General features: G+C 47.3%; 1 protein-coding gene across 2 annotated transcripts; it reads left to right on the forward strand.

Annotated features, from left to right (window-relative positions):
* The first annotated feature begins 649 nt into the window (after nt 1-649).
* LOC129206749 (olfactory receptor 5AS1-like) lies at nt 650-16,510 on the forward strand. 2 transcript variants are annotated; one of them, XM_054826531.1, is made up of 2 exons: nt 650-1,641; nt 8,448-16,510. In XM_054826531.1, the coding sequence occupies exons 1-2, from the start codon at nt 707-709 to the stop codon at nt 8,521-8,523; spliced, it is 1,011 nt and encodes a 336-aa protein (XP_054682506.1). In that variant the 5' UTR covers nt 650-706; the 3' UTR covers nt 8,524-16,510. The 2 variants fall into 2 exon arrangements, with proteins under 2 accessions (XP_054682506.1, XP_054682508.1); XM_054826533.1 differs by lacking the exon at nt 8,448-16,510 and having other exon boundaries at nt 650-1,693.
* The last annotated feature ends 53 nt before the right edge of the window (nt 16,511-16,563 follow it).

Genomic DNA, 16,563 nt, shown 5'->3' on the forward strand with positions numbered 1-16,563 from the left:
CTGAAAATATTTGTGCTTGAAAGTTTAAAAACAATATTCCTGGCTTTCTGTTCATCAACTGCTTAACAATTAATCAGCCTGAGGAAAACAAACCCACAAAATATTCTGTAAGAAATCCCAGAATGAGAAGCAATATTTAATTTAATTTTAAACTCAATGATTTGTGTTTGTTCCAAACTAATGATGTCTTTTTTGTCTTTTTTTTTTAAATATTTGTTTATATTCCAGCATTTCAATCCATTTTTTTCAGTGTTCAATTTCCCTGCTGACTCAGGTCATTATTAACTCTGCCTGAACTCCTCTACTGCTCACGCAGGTAAACGTTCAGCAGTTATTATACTCAAATAATTTTTTTTGTTGAGTGATATATCATACCAAGTCTCTTCTACACCTGCATTATGGTCCAGCTCTTAAATAAAATCCCACCTGAGGCCCTATTTCATATAAATGATGCAATATGTCTGATATGTGGAAGGAATTCCACATAAAGTAGGTTTGTAAAGCTCTTTAAATGTCCTCCTAAGCTTTCCTCTCAATGGACATCATCTAAGCCGCTGGTTTCCCCTCTGATATTGGGTGAGACGATTACGCTTCCACTACCTCTGCCTTGTGAAGGGCGTAACGTGTTTGTGCGCTGCTTACCCACTAGGGTTGACCGATCACCTGAGAAATCTTATGTCTGCGACGCCAAACACAAGGTAACGAAATGCCCGAAGAAAACTGCACCCCACTGACTGAGTTCATTCTCTTGGGTTTCGCTGACCGTCTGGAGGTGGAGATACCTTTGTTTGGGCTCTTTCTGCTCATCTACGCCACCACTGTGGTGGGGAACGCTGGCCTCATTGTGCTCGTCCAGCTCAATGCTTGCCTTCATACCCCCATGTACTACTTCCTTAAAAATTTGTCTGTCTTAGACCTTAGCTGTTCATCTGCCATTGCTCCCAAGATGCTGGTGAGTCTGTTAGCACAGCAGAAGACCATTTCTTTAGTCGGTTGTGCAACGCAGATGTTTCTCTTTGCTGCCTTCGCTGATGCCCAGTGCCTCATTTTGGCTGCGATGGCCTATGACTGCTACATGGCCGTATGTCATCCTCTTCTCTACACCGTGGCCATGTCCCGCAGGGTCTGCACCTCCATGGTAGCTGGGGCTTATCTCAGCGGGGGTCTGACCTCACTGGTGCACACGTCTTTCACGTTCACGTTGTTGTTCTGTGGCTCTAACGTGATCAACCACTTCTTCTGTGACATTCCACCGCTGCTGGAGCTCTCCCGCTCCGATACGCACATCAACGAGGTCCTCCTCTTCACCCTCTGTGGCTTTATACAAACCAGCACCTTCCTGACCATCGTTGTCTCCTACGGCTGCATCCTCAACACCGTCCTCCGGATCCACGTGGCAGATAGCAGGCACAAAGCCTTCTACACCTGCACGTCCCATCTGACGGCCGTCGGGTTATTCTACGGCTCCCTCCTCTTCACGTATTTACGGCCCAGCTCCAGCTACTCGCTGGACACGGACAAAGTGATCTCTGCGTTTTATACCGTCGTCTTTCCCATGCTGAACCCCCTGATTTACAGCTTGAGGAACAAAGAGGTGAAGGATGCCCTAAGGAGAACAGTAGGGAGAAGAGTGTTTTCTCAGTGATTTTCTTAGAAGTTAAAAACTTTTAGTGCGTTTCTGGTGCAATACATAATAAAAACAGAAGGGATGGGATCCACCTGACTAAATGTAGATGACTTGTTTTGAATAGCTACATCTGAACTAGCTTCCAAGGTTCATTTTCTAGTTCCTGGAAAAAAAGTAGTCAATTTAGGAGGTGATTCACCTTATAAAATAGAAGCCCAGGTCAGATGGATCTCATCCCTGAAAGATCTCTTTCTCCTCGCTGTCTATAAAGGTAGTTCTATTCCAAATACAGCAGAAAGTTATATTTTTGTAGCATAAAATTATTGACAGAACTCTTAAACAAGATGTTTTAAAGAAAAGTCCAATTTGGATAACTACTAGATAACTCACAATACAGTTTATCATATTTTTAGGACTGGACTTGTTCACGTTTCACCAGGTGTCCTTCCCACCTGTTCTGCTCCCACCAGACATCCTTCATGCTTGTTCTTACCTGGACGGTTTTATTATTTGCACATATTTTTCCATAATCTGCCTCTATACCACAAGCCCTTGTTTCCCTTTTTGCGGCACAATTATTTTTTCATTTCTGCTTAACTGTGTTAGGAAATGCTTGTTGATGGTTATGGTATCGGCGGCATCGCAGTGTTATAAAACACGTACACTGATGTCAGGATACACTTCTGTAGTACACTGGTGTCTGGATTCAATATGAACAAATATTAATTACATCTTGCTTAATATACTGGTACAGCATGGGTGCAGAAGGCCTCTGCCCAGTGTTTCTTGTCATTTCAGCGCTGGACCCTTTTTCTATCGGCTTCCCACTTGCTGGTGTCCATAGAAGCCCTTCTGGTTGCCCTTGCCCGTTCCTCGTCGCTCTAATCTGCAGCTGAACTGCGGGTTTCCTAAGCCCATCCTTTGCAAGCCCACGAAATGCTCCCGTGTTCCCCCTTGGGAACCTGTTCCCGCAGAGTGGTGCTGGTGGTGAAGATGGGGAATGGCAGCTTGCCCCCCTGTCAGGCAGGCAAGGTGAAGATGAGGAGCGGGACCTTCAAGGTAGAAGTGCAGTAGTCAACAGCCTGAAGTCCAAGTGGCAGCCAAGTATGGGTGGCATCGCTCGAGGAACAGCACTGGGGCCCCGATCCTGCTCAGCATCAGCACCATCTGTCACTAAAACAAGGGGCAGAAGGCACCTCGGGGGATCTGCAGGGAATGGTGAACTGGAAGGGGAAGCAGTTTGTAGCCATGAAGGCAGGATTAGACTTCAGAGGAACCCTTGATGAGCTGGAGGAATGGGCCAAGAGGAACCTCCTCAAGTTCAGCAAAGACAAGCACTGTGTCCTCTTGTCCCCGAGCCAGAACAACCAGGTGGGTTGAGGACCTGCTGGTTGGAGCAGCTCAGCCGAAAAGCACCGGGATGCTGGATGGTTCCCCGAGACCCCTCCCAATCCAAACGGTGCTGTGGTTCCTAACACAATGTGGTCCTGAAGACCCACTTGACTTGGCCCTGGATTTCTTCATGTTCTTTCATATGTCCCCACCAAAAAATACATAATCATGGTGTTTTGTGAAGAGTGAAAATGGTAATTTCTCAGGTTGGCAACCTCAGTGGAAGAAAATTCTGTGCGTGTGCCTGTTAGGTACAAACAGCAGCAACAGCTGTTTGCTTCTAAAAGTGAAGATGCAATTTAACACTTCTATGAAGTTGCAACAGTGTTGTATTTGGTGCAGCTTCCATTAAGAAGGTATGCCAAGTGTGCTCCTCTTTACCTTCCTCCTATAGATTGCAAATATCTCTGTAAGCCTCCCCCTTTCATCTTCTCCCCAGCTTTCAGCTCCCTCTCTGTCCAGAATCAAAAGTCCAGCTCTAAGATGGCCCAACTGCGCAAACGTGGCTCAGGCTGCTGAGAAAACCAAGTTGAGGAAAGAGCCGTGAGATGGTCTGTAGGAAGCTACAGTAAATCAGAGGCAGAGCTGGACTGTTCAGTCTGGAGTTGCTAGTAGCTCACAGAATCAAAAAGACAAATACCAGCACAGAAATTATTATTATCACAAAGAGAATGAAAATAGGGAAATGTTGTGGTTTAGCCCCAGCTGGCAGCTGAGCCCCATGCAGCTGCTTGCTTGCTTCCCCCCCCTGCCCCGGTGGGATGGGGGAGAGAATCGGAAGAGTGAAAGTGAGAAAACTCGTGGGTTGAGATAAAGATAGTTTAATAGGTAAAGCAAAAGCTGTGCACACAAGCAAAGCAAACCAAGGAATTCATTCCCCGCTTCCCACGGGCAGGCCGGTGTTCAGCCATCCCCAGGAGAGCTGGGCTCCATCATGCGTAACGGGGACTCGGGAAGGCAAACACCATCGCTCTGAATGCCGCTGCTCCCTTCTTCCCCTCAGCCCCTTCTATGCTGAGCATGACATCATGTGGTATGGCATATCGCTTTGGTGACTGGGGTCAGCTGTCCTGGCTGTGTCCCCTCCCAACTCCTTGTGCACCCCCAGCCTCCTCGCGGGTGGGGTGAGGAGCAGAAAAGGCCTTGGCTCTGTGTAAGCGCTGCTCAGCAGGAACGAAACCGTCCCTGTGGTATCAACGCTGGTTTCAGCACAAACCCAAACCGCAGCCCCGTACCAGCTACTGTGAAGAAAATTAACTCTATCTCAGCTGAAAACAGGACAGGAAAAAATCATAGAATTGTTTTGGTTGGAAAAGCTCTTTAAAATCATCAAGTCCAACCGTTAACCTGGCACTGCCAAGTCCACTGCTAAACCATGTCCCCAGGCACCACATCTACTTGTGTTTTGAATGCCCCCAGGCATGGTGACTCCAGCCCGTTCCAGTGATCGATAACCCTTTTGGTGAAGACATTTTTCCTAATATCCAACCTAAACCTCCCCGGCGCAACTTGAGGCCATTTCCTCTTGTCCTACTGCTTGCAAATTGTCACTCGTTACTGCCGGTCATCAGTGAGCTGGTGTTGGATGTGGCGAACGATGGCAGCTTGGCAACGGTGCCTTTCTGCTACGGGGAGGAAGGCCGAGGCCTGCCTGGCCAGCGGGGACCCCTCTGTATCCCACCAGAGGAGTGACCACACAAATGCTTAACCTGGAGCCTGTTAGATCCTGGCTGCCATTCGTGCGGACCCACGGCCGAGCCCTCGCTGGGCTCCTCAGCACCAGGCAGCCCCAGGCCTGGCTGTGTGTGACCCGGCTGCCGAGGCCGCGCTCACCCCAGAGCGCTTGGAGAACCCAGCCCGGGAGCTGGCGGCTGCCTGGGCTGCCCCCGGCCCTCCTTCCCTCACCTCCGGCGGAGGTTTGTCGGGCACCAGCACCCCCCCCCCACAAGCCGCATTCGCCTCCCCCCGCGGCCGCCATCTTCCCCCCGCCCGCTCCGGCCTACACTTCCCAGCATGCCGCGCGCGCGGCCTCACCGCCTGGCGTCGCTGCGGTGACGCCATCACCCCACGACACTGAGGCCTGATCCCCATGGCAACACCGGGCCGACCCCGCAGGGCCTGGGACCTCCGCCGCGGTCCGCGGGCAGCCCGGCGCCCCCCGCACAGCCTGCGGGATACCGGAGAATACCGGAGAGCCGCCCCAGGTAGTCGATAGCACCCCGCCGGACCGCAGAGGGCTTCCGGAAGCAGGCCAGGGGGCCGCCACTCCGCCGGGCACTACATTTCCCAGCATCCTCCAGGGCAGCAGCGCATGCGCCACGCCTGTCCCGCTCACGAAGCCCCCTGATTGGCTCAGCTGGGGACTCCTCCGCCGGCAGCGCCCCCTGCGGCCCGCGCGGCGGCAGCGCAGCCGTAGCTCCCCCCGGTGGCGGCTCGGCCCAGGACCGGTCCCCGCAGGCCTCAGCGGCCCGGCCTCACCGGGGCCCCCGCTCGGCTTCCCCTCGGCCCCACAGCGCCGTGTAAGCTCCGTCCCGGGTCCCAGGCCTGGCCTGAGCTACCCCGCTGTTGCCTGGAGGGAGGCTGGGCTGGTAACGGGGCTAGGTGCTGCAGGGGTGGGCCAAGGCCCGGTGCCGGGGGGGGTTCCCGCTCGCCTCGCCCGGCTGTCCTGGCCCCTCTCGCTCCTGGTCCTGTTGGGTGAGGAGGTGCCTGTGGAGTGGGTGCTGGTTTCTGGTTCACGTTTCTGCTGCTCTTGGGGGTAAGTGGGGTGAGCAGCAGGGCTGGAAGGAGGGGCAGGGCGGTTCGGTGCTGTGCCCAGCCTGTCTCTGGCTTAGGACTGATCCCTTCCTGCCCTGAGGTGCGCTGACACACCAGAAGCCTAAAGCTGGTACGAATACTTCCGTGGCTGCCTGGTTCTGACAGCGGAGTGTTTTCTTAGTGACTTGTAGGGTGTGCTCGCTTGCTGTCACGGCAAGTTGAAGTCGCGCTGAGCTGGAGGAGCTCTGGGTCACAGGCTGGCGTTGTTTCGAGAGCAGGGAAATGCCCCGATGTTACAGGCAGTCTGAGGCAGATAGATGAGGTGGAAGTGTCACTCAGATTCGTTCTGCTAAGGGAAAGAAGATTCAGATGAGTTATGACACAGTTGCACAGCTTGAGGAAGCAGAGCTAATGTATATGAAGACCAACAAAGTGGAAAGTACTTATAGGAAAATGAGCTTTTGTGCTTTATGATGACAGGATTAGGCAGGTGTGTTAGCTGTGCAAATAGTAATGATACTGGAAGGCACCACTGGCAGCTTTCTGTTGTCCTTCCTCCTTCCCCAAATTCTATTAAATCTCTGTGTTTTGGGGGGAAGGGCTTGAAACGGGAGGAGGAGGGGTACTGGGAGTCACGACCAACTTTTCAGTGTGCAAGTTGTTGGCTGCAATCCTAGTGCTGTAAGCAAGATGGGAATGATAACAAAGTTTCTGAAATCCTCCTAGAAAGAGTTGTAAAGGACAGCATTCTTTGCAAGACAACTGAACTCTGAAATTAAAGCTAAGCACTGTAAGCTTTCACATATCCCCTGACTTGCCGTGGAACGCAAGGACAATCCGCTGGTTTTCAAAGGTGAAAAAAGATGCTTTTTAAAATTTGCTTTTGGCAAATGAATAGTGCCTTTCTTAGTTTGGTTACTGCAGACGTCAGGCAAAACACGTTGCCTGAAGATGAAATGCTATCTTGTTCTCAAGAAGGAAAATGCTTCCCAATTCCTAGCCCTTAGGGTTTGGTTGCTTTCGTAGGTGCTGTTGCTCAATCCCGATACTCCCACCTAAAAGAAAAGCAGAAATTGACTGAAACAAAGAGAGGTCTGGAGGACATGGGGAACGAGGTAGAACTGTCTCCTACCAGTTGTTTCGGAAGAAGGCACTTCTGAAGGACTTAGTACAAGAAGAGAAAGTTTCCAGTTGATCTAAAGTAACGCTGGTGTCACTTTCTCTTCCTGTTCCTCCGTGCACTGCTGTTTTTTATGCTGGATGTGGCTGTAGAAACAGAGATTTTGTCAGTTCCCCTCCTTCTTCCTTTTCAGTCCCCTCAATTTCCAGCTTTTTTTCTTAGTTTGGCAGCTGTGTTATTGTAGGCCTCTGTGCGGTTGTGTTACTCTGATGTGACTATGGGCCCTTTTAGGTTGAAGTAGTTTAGGAAGTACTCCTTTGTCCTGTACTGAGCCACTTCTGGATTGAGCTGCTTTTCTGGCCTCTAGAGTAGAGCAAGAAGGTATTGAACCCTTCCTACCTGAGGAAGTTTGTGATGACACAGGGCCTTGCAGGCAGGACTAAGCTGACGATGCAGACATTTTCAGTAGAAAACACTGGAACTGGATGTTGTTCTTTCCTTTACTAGGCTGACAACCACGGCTCACCCTGTTCATCTTGAAATGTTCGTATTTACAGGGAGGGAGGTAGACCCTAGTGACTCCAAAGTATATGAAAAGATGAAGAAAGCAGAGAGTAAACACAGGCCTTTCTTAATGAGTGAGCTTCTGGGCAAATAATGAAGGTAGAGAAATAGTGGAGATCTTTTGTAGGGACTCGTGTGCTGCCCTAATGCTACTCTGTGGCTCAAGAACATGATCTTTGTTTGGACCAGTCATAATTGCTGGCAAAGTACACATGGGCAGTTCTGGCTCGTGGGGTATCTTAGATCCAAAATTGTTTGTTAACAGGGCAGTGAAACAGCCTTTTCCTTGTCTGCGGATCTGAATTGATTGATGAAAGAGGAGCGAGATAAGAGTGGGAGTTAAATAAGCATGAGGTTTGATGGCAAATCCGTTTGACCCTTGCTTCTGAGAGCGAGGCAGTCGGGATAATGACTGAACATGGGCAAGGACCTGGACTTCTTTTCTGGGAAGCTCTGCTGTAGTGAGGCTCTAGGAGCAGGGAAATAAGTAGGAATCGCCTATGTCGGGCAGTCTTCACTGCTAGTTAAGCCTCGCTGTGGCTAGCGATCCAGTCGCTTACGAATTCCAGTAAGAAGCTGGTAGCTTTTTTGTGTGGTCATGCTGAGCTAGCTCATACAGCTGAACTTTATTGACAAGATTTCCTGGATTAAGTAACAATGCTGCAATTCTGGCTTATTTTTCTTCCTAATCAGAAATTATGTTTTCTGTGGTGTGCTAGGTAACATCCGCATGGTTTAGCATCTGAGCCACTCCCTCCACCATCCTGTTATTTTAGCTGATGTCAGCCTGTTGCTCAATCTGCACCTCCTGACTGGAGAAATGCTTTGGAACAGAACTCACTACAGCCGCTTCCCTTTTGGGCCTGATTTAACATCTTCACTGTTTAATGTACTGGCATCTTGGCCGAAGGTCCTAACCCTGCCTCCAGTGTGTTTGGTGCCTTGCTGACATCGGAGCGCATCAGACATGCACCGACTGACTTCTGTGAGCCAGGCTGTGGTTGCCTCCCGTTTTGTTGTTGCTTTCTTCCTTTTCTTGGCTTCCACACACACGCTGGAAACTTAAATTTCACTTGCGGAGGTGTTTTGGTGGGATCATGACAGCCAGCAGAAATTCAGAGGGCTTGACTAAAGAGAGAGTTACACAGACCAAATTAGGCACAGGATTTATAGCCCATGCAGTTTTGGGAACAAATGTCTTGGCCACAGCAGGTGTGAGGAAGCACCCTCTGTTTTCAGGGAGGATGTATACTAGCTCTCGAGGATCTGGCTATGGCATTTGAAGCAATTCACTTCTGTCTCCCCTGCCTTGTGCTTCCCGTTGCTATGGAGCCTGGGCAGCACCCCTCATCCACCTCAGCATGGAGGCATAACCTGATGCTTGAGCTGATCTAGCAACCTGTTGTCCTCCCACCCCTGATTTTGGAGTTTGTCAGATCCATCCCTCGGCCAGGCCCTGGAAACTGGCCAAAAATGGTTCATTTTTCCTCTTCTTTTTTCTGCTAGGTTCATGAGCTGAACTGGCCTGCAGAGACCCTGATGAACACTGAAGCTAGCATGAGATAAGCAGGGTGGCTGAAGACAGGAAAAAGAGGCAAATAACGGCGGGGTGTGTGTGTATGTGAGGAATGCAGTCTCCCCTTTTTGACAGCCTCAAGCTGTGTGAACGTTTCAGCCGCACAGTGTAGCTTTACTCTGAGACTTCTGCTGTCTTGTGGCTTGTGTCCCTTTCACAGTGGCTTTTAGAAGCAACCAAGAGCATCAAACAAAAGACAAGGAATCTAGCCTGTGCTAAATAAGTGTGGAGCAGAAATCTTTTTTTATTCTTGTCGGACTGGAAAGTTCCTGATTTGACTGGTTTCAGTCTTGGTCATCGCTGCCTACTTAGACAGGTTTTGGGCAGTGTGGACATGCATGACTGAGCAAGCCTAATCATAACAGAGCAACTGAAGGGAGGAACTGGTTCCTTAGACCAGACAAAGCATTCCTCTGGCTGTCTTAAACCTGAAATGAAGCTGGCTGCTATCCTAGAAAAGTCTGAGACCCTTGCAGATGAGACTGATAATAACAGCTTTTATTGGAAGTATCTTTCCAGCATGCTGACCAAAAACACAGGGCAACATCAGCTGGTGGCCACCGTTTAAGAGGCTGGTGGTCTGCCTGGGTTTAATGGTTCTTCCTAGTCTGTTCAGCAGAAGGTCTGCCAACATAGTTAGTTGTCTGACTAACTGTTATCTCATTAACTCTTCTCTATTGGTTGCTGAAATGTTGCTATCTGTGGGCATGGTTCAACATCTGCTGAGCTGAAGACGAGGACTTCTGCACAGTCCTCATATCTGACCCTATGTATTAGTATCAAGGTCAGGTCTTGCCTCAATAGAACCTGCTGACTATCTTCCCCATTTTATTTCTCTCTCTGTCTGGTTTCATTGGTTTTTTGTTCCCCACAAATATGGGGTGGAATAAGTTTGAAAAGGGAGAACCAGGTTCTAAGGTCTTGGCTCTCCTTTTGCCCAGTTTGTTCAGCAGACGGGGCAGAAGCGGTTATGGGAAAAGCAGCACTGGATTGCTTCCCCACCAGCTGCTGCTGGCTTGTGGAAGGAGCTGTGTCCAGCTTATCCAGAGGTGACTTTGCGGGGGCAAATACTCCGCACTTCAACACTAGCTGGCTGCTCCGCAGGTAGCACACGTGTAGGAGCAGATCTAACTTGAGTCCCTTGAACTGCTTTTAAATACTTTTACCCTGAAGGTGAGGTGCTGGATGTGGCTTAGGAGGAAATAACACCCAGCAGGAAATAACACCCAGCAGGTGGGTGTTTGTGCGGAGCCGGCGGAGTTGTGGCTGCATCTCAGCTGCACAAACCACATGGGTGTTTTCAGTGTCCCTTTACTGCGTAGCAGGAACCAGTTTTTCCCACAGACTCTTAGAAAATTCCTTCTGCCTTTTACTTGCCCTCACCAACCTATGCCTTACCTCAACAGAGAAAATCCCTCTAGTTCTTCTAAGCCACTAAGAAGATGTAATCTCTTCACTTCCTCTAAATAAACCATAAAACGAGTTCCTGGAGAGACCTCCTCAACAATAGCAGTTCAGAGGTGCCTCCGCATCAGCACGTCCTGCCCGAGAGAGATCATGACATGGGCCACCGCTTGTTTTTGTGGTGGAGCTGGTGCTTTATCAGGCGGGTGCATGTTCTTTAAGCTAGTGTTTAACTGCCAGTTCCCTGTAAAAGCTTGTTTCTTCTCATCATGCTTGAAAGCATTGTTTGCCTGCCCCTTTTTGGGTGGCTAAATATAAAAGCACACACCACCTACTCTGGAAGGCTTAATGCTGTATAATTTCTGTTCAAACTTGATGCTGCACCAACTGTCAAAATGGCATCTCGGGGATGAGCAATAATTATAAATACAAGCATGCATTGGCAGATGGATAGCCTGGTTTATGGGCACAGTCATGGGATAAGGGAAGCTTTTAAAGAGCTGCGTGGTTCCGCTTCAGATCTGCTGTATTGCTGCCTTACTTCCCCCACCAGCCTCTGTCTCTTGCCGACCCAAGTCCAGTGCCGCCACTTACTTCTGCGCGATAACCCTACGATGTGCTATGGCACTGTGCTGGGAGCTGTGGGCTCCCTGTGTGGCACTGGGGGCCAGGCGTCGTGCTGTTTGTGTGCCAAGTCCAGCGCGTGTGCCTAAGATGCACTGTCGTGCATCCTCGCAAAATTAACTGCTGGCCTCGGCTGGCAGCCTGATGGATAGAGGGGATAGACCGCTGTTGAAAGTTTGTCTCTCTCATAGATTCCCAAATGAAACCTCATCTTTAAAAAACATTTCGCCTGTGTATCCTACTCAGAATGAAAGCTGCCCGATCATTCATGAAGGCTTGAATACTTAGCAGTGTTTTGCAGGGGAATTCATGATAGGAAGCAGGTGATTTTTGGTGTATTGAGAAATTTCCCTATGGTTGTTTACTTTAGCTGGGTGGTTCTATTTGCAAGCATGGTTTTCCCCCAGCTTTTCAGTATTTGAGGAGAAAATGAAGTACAAAATAAATAGAGAACGAGAATGATAACCCCCTCCCCCCCATCCCCTTGTTTTTAAGACTGTGTAAATCCAAGAGGGTAAAAAAAAAAAAGTAGATCATGCTACAAGAGGATGATGACAGTATAGTAAATGCTGTGGATTGTGGCCTGTGGTGGAATGTCAACATTAAACCAATTGTGGCTTTTGCAACTTGGCCAATCTGTCTTGTGAAAGTTACAATATGTCCCCTTAGTGCACAGGCTGTTGTTGGGATCAGAGCTCGAGCTTTTAAGTCACAGATAGTGGAATCAGTCTTGAAATTAGGTTAAATGAGACTGATACATACTAGTAAATTCCTCAAATTCTGCTTCTGACCATGCTGGGCAGACAGAATTATTGTATTATTAACATTGCTCTTCCTCAGCCTCTTGCCTCTAAGCACATTTTTAGACGCATGTCAATGAAGAAAAATTAAAAGTGTATTATGAAAAAAGATTGAGAATTATGACCTCCTCGGGCATTTTGTTTTGACTGTGCGCAAAAATGTTCCAGAGAGAGAAAAAAACCTGTAACACAACTTAGAAAATGTTTGTCTGTCTAAAACGGGTTTTATATTACTTTTCTACAAAATCCTGTAGGACAGACTGCTGCAGATGATTTTGTCTTTGGGACATTTTTCCTCTAGCAGAACAGCTGACTGTTCAGTTGTCTCCTAAGCAAATTTCCTAGAGTAACTTCAAATATCCGTTGTCTTTCTGTCTTAGGACTGTGGTTCCAGGAACTAGCAGTTCCGCGTAACCTAGTTATTTGAATTCTGTGCCGTAAGTACTCAGGGAAAACCTGTTGCCTAAAACCTGAGTTTCTCACATGTAGAAACTTTGGAACCTAAAAGAAATGACTGAAAAATTTTGCACAATGTTTTGCCCAAGGAGTGAAAGGAGAAGTTTGCAGTTAATCGCGACTCCATTTTTAGGATATCTTAGAGAACAAGTGGAACCCAGATGTTTTTAGTAAACGGCTTTCAAAACTCACAGTTGAGATCAGTGTCAAATTTCCAGACACATGATCAACCTTGGAGCCAAGTTTAGGGTTGCTTTTGTGTTTACATAAAGTCTGTGAGCTGAATTACACTGAAGTTTTGTGGGTGGAATGGAAGTTCTCCATAACAAATATTTGACTGGATGCACAGTTTATCTTATTTACAGGACTTTGAGCTTTGAAAAAAGGTCACTGTACTTTTGTTGATGTGATATTTGAGGCATATTCAGCTCTTTCGTGCTCACTGGATTTGGAACAGTTGTTGCTTTTTTCTGGTATTATTCTAGCCATTAAACTAGCATGGCAAAAAAAGCAAGCATTTTAAAGCTAGAGGGGAACCATTTCTACAGATGATAAATGAAACATTGTCTATTGCTGAATATTCTGGCTTGTCCAACTACAGTGAGCTCTGTAGTGACATCAAAGGAGCCCTCTTGTTGAAGGTCTAGCTGGATGCCTAAGTCACATGCTAAATTTTTGCTCAGCAAAAATCTGGCTTCTGTTTTAATAAACTCAGAATTTACTTTGTGCCAATATTGCCCAGTATCTGTTTAAAAGTTATGTTTTCAGCCCACAATAAGATCACTGCCATCATTTGGAAAGATCATGCACAAGAAGGGCACAGGTAGAGTCAGTATGAATGATATTAGAGTGGGTGTAAAAGTCACGGAAACTTTCCCTTTTTTTAATAGCACACCCTAGGCCTTACCCTATGTGAAGTCTTTGCCAACGTCAAATGCTCGTCTGCGCAAACTTGCTGTAACCATGTGTTATTCCCCGTAAAACCCCTCTCTAGGCTCCCAAACTAACAGCTATTTACCCTTGGCCCAGGCTGGGACTCCCTCAGACAGACAGATGCATGTGCGCGCGTACACACATGATGCATGCCACTTTGCTGAAATACTCCGAGGTGTGTACAAACAGAGTCTTGCTGAATTTTTCTGTATCTAGGTCCACCAATTCTCTGACTTAATCATCTTCTGTATGCCTATGGAAACATTCATCAAAGAAGCTTAGATTATTTTTGCACGCTTAAATTGTCCTCCCCAGCTGTCCTGTGAGGAAGCTAAGCGTTACTGTCTCTAAATTGGCTGATAGTCGGTCTGTGCTCTGTGTACAATAGCTAAGCTGTAAACAAGAGAGCTTGTTCCATTGTTTCTGATGGGATCTTATCCAAGGGAAAATAGAGATTGTCTTCAACAATTTGAAGCTTGTGTAGGCAGACAATACATTGACTTTTGCCTGTGGGCAGCGTGAAGCATGCCTCTACTTCAGACCAACCAAGCAGCTGAGAGCCGACATGAATTAAAGTCACGCTGCGCATGCGCTCTGCTGAGAGCATGGATCAGTCCCTGGGCAGCTGTGATGTTGGTGTGTAAAAGCATACTGAAAAAAAAAAAATTTTTATTACCAGGCTCTTTTTCCTGCATGCACCAACATCTTTAATCTTCTGGATTTGAATGAGAAAGGCCAGGACCTCCCCTCTAATTAAAATAGTTTAATGAATAATGATCAGGCGTGCAACTATTAGCTAGTGAAAAGAATATGATAGAAAGTAGTGTGCAAAGCATTGTCAGATGCAAAAAATGAGCTTGCAGTTACTGAATGTGAATGTCATTTGATGGGAAGTCCAGCCTGAGTATGGTAATACTTTAGCAGGCTTCTTCCCAAAAATGCCTGTAAATGCATTCTTCAGAAAGGAAGGCACAAGACAAAAGAAGGTTTAACCCAAGCCATAGGAAAACAACATGAAATTAAAATCAGTATGAAGTCAAAATTAAACCATACTGTGACAGTAGTTTGAGAGTCAGTTGCACAATCAACAGAAAAGGTCTGGTATAGCTGAACTGAAACTCTTCTAAGACCAGAGAGCTAAACGCTCCTCGTGTTGGTCACCAGGATATCATGACGCATGGCTGTACAATCCAGCACGGCCACGTAAATCTGCGGTCATCAAAAATGATGTGTGTGTATGTGCAACTTGCAACTGATCTTGAAAGCAGAATGTAGGACTTCCCTAATCTTACCAACACTTAATCGGGGGTGGCACAGGCTGTCCAAACTACAGAGCAAATATTATTCATGGACTATTTGCTCAGTTGTTTACAGACTGTGCTGTTGCACAGCCTTTGCATGAAACAATGAAATAAGGATTTATGCAGGTTTGGTCAGGATGAGATTGGAAAAAATAAACAGGAATAGCTTGCAATCTATAAGCTGCTGGGCAGCTTCTGATAGTTCCAAGTGTGCCTTTGTCCGTCACAGGCAAAAAGGTGAGGTGGAAAGAGCATGAAAAGCAAACATAACATTAAAAAAATGGTTTAGTGTTTTGTAGCTTCAAGGTTAGTCTTTCTGGAATACTGATTTCAATGAACTGCTAATATAGTGTCAAGTTATACATGAGTCGGTGCTTCAGGAGGACGACTCCTAACTATTGGCAAGCCTCTTCAGCCGAACGCAAGGTTTGTTTGAGGTACCTGCAAGCTCGTGAAAACATTACAGCATGAAAACAGTAATGCAAGTCCGCCCAGCGGTTACAACTTTTTACATAAGCATTTGTGTGGGAGGGGAACAGATATCAAATGTACCTGGCAACCAGCTGAAGCGATAGCTATGACCCACGTTAACTTATAGATCTTAATTGCTTCTGATGGTTAACCGACAGAAGCAACAGAAATCAGTAAAACAAAGGAAGCCATAGGCTGCCTGTTTCCTTCAGGCGTTCAGAATGCCTGGAAAAGTGCCGTTGTGCTGACACAAGCCTTGTGCTGCCCGTTACACACAGACAGACACCTATGCAGTCACGCGTGGGAAATCACACATTGCCTGGAAGGTTCAAAGACTGATTAAAACTTCGTAGAAAAAAACTGGTTAGAGGAAAATTGATTTAATCTCACTTTACAGGCTGAGTAACTTCTAATATTTCTGATGAATTTCAGCATTAATGTTGTCTTTGTAAAAGCCAGGATTTTAGGAGCCTGATGTTACGGGATGATCTCGGTTTAAGTAGGTCGTTTCTAGCCCTCAAGGTTGCACTTACATCTGCTTAAAATTTCTGAGACCAGAAAGTAAAAGAATCCAGTGTTTATTGAAAATAAATGACCATACAAACTGCATGCCTATGGTAGTACTAAAAGCAGCTGAAATCCTCTCATTATCAGAAGGCTCATTTTTTTTCCATTTGACCTTTGATTTCTGAATTACCTCTTTATTATTTGGCATTATGTTTGAACCGACTACAGGCTTCTATCTTGAACCTCACCATCAAGCAAATCGAACATCTGAGGGCAAGAAATGTTAGTTTCTCACCAACCTCCTCATGTACGGTGCCTTCAGCGTTCACTGGTGCTAACATCCAGCGTGCTTCCTTCCCCAGGCCGTTAGCAAACACCGAGAGCCATCGCTGCAGGTGCCCGTTGATAACTCGGCGCAACTTTGAAAAGCAATGGTACTGTTCGACTGTGTTTGTCCATTCGTGTTCGGTTAGCTCATCAGGCTAACCAAGGATTTTCACCTTTATTTAATTGTTTCTTGCATTTCTTAGGAGCGTTTTTGAGGCAGTATTCAAAGGAGGGCCTGGTCACTGAAAGGGGGGAAGCCTGAAAACTCACCGGGTCTCACCAGTGAGTCACCCACTGCTTCACTGGGGTGGCAAGCAGCTGCCATTGCCACCCAGCTGACCTTTTATACTGGTTTCCAGCCCCAGTCACCTTTCAGAATAACTAAAAGGACAAGAAAAAAATAATCCACTATGGCACTAATTTCTTCCTTCCCAACGCTGTATAAATTAAGCAGCTCAAACGTTTACTATTAAAGTTTAAAAGCCCTAACGCCTTTTTTTTTGTCGGTAAACAAACGCGTTCCTGGCTCGCTGCCCGCAGGACCATGAGAGGCCTACGTCTGAGGCCTGCTCCTTCCCTGGGGGGTCGGGAGCCCCGCGCTCTCCACAGACACCTCCGGCCTCCAGGTTTGGGCTGGGACAGGAGGTCGGCTAAACCTGGACGTGGGGGGGGGGGGGGGGTTTGCCAGTTTTGGGGTGGAAGGCCCA

The sequence above is a fragment of the Grus americana genome, chromosome 5 (genome assembly GCF_028858705.1).
Source record: "Grus americana isolate bGruAme1 chromosome 5, bGruAme1.mat, whole genome shotgun sequence".
NCBI classification, from domain to species: Eukaryota; Metazoa; Chordata; class Aves; order Gruiformes; family Gruidae; genus Grus; species Grus americana.

Bases quoted from the DNA above. Each gene is read 5' to 3' on its own strand.
- LOC129206749 (XM_054826531.1), top strand. From the start codon at position 707: ATGCCCGAAGAAAACTGCACCCCACTGACTGAGTTCATTCTCTTGGGT. The intron at 1,642-8,447 runs GTGATTTTCTTA...GACTTCTGTGAG, and splicing joins GGGAGAAGAGTGTTTTCTCA to CCAGGCTGTGGTTGCCTCCC.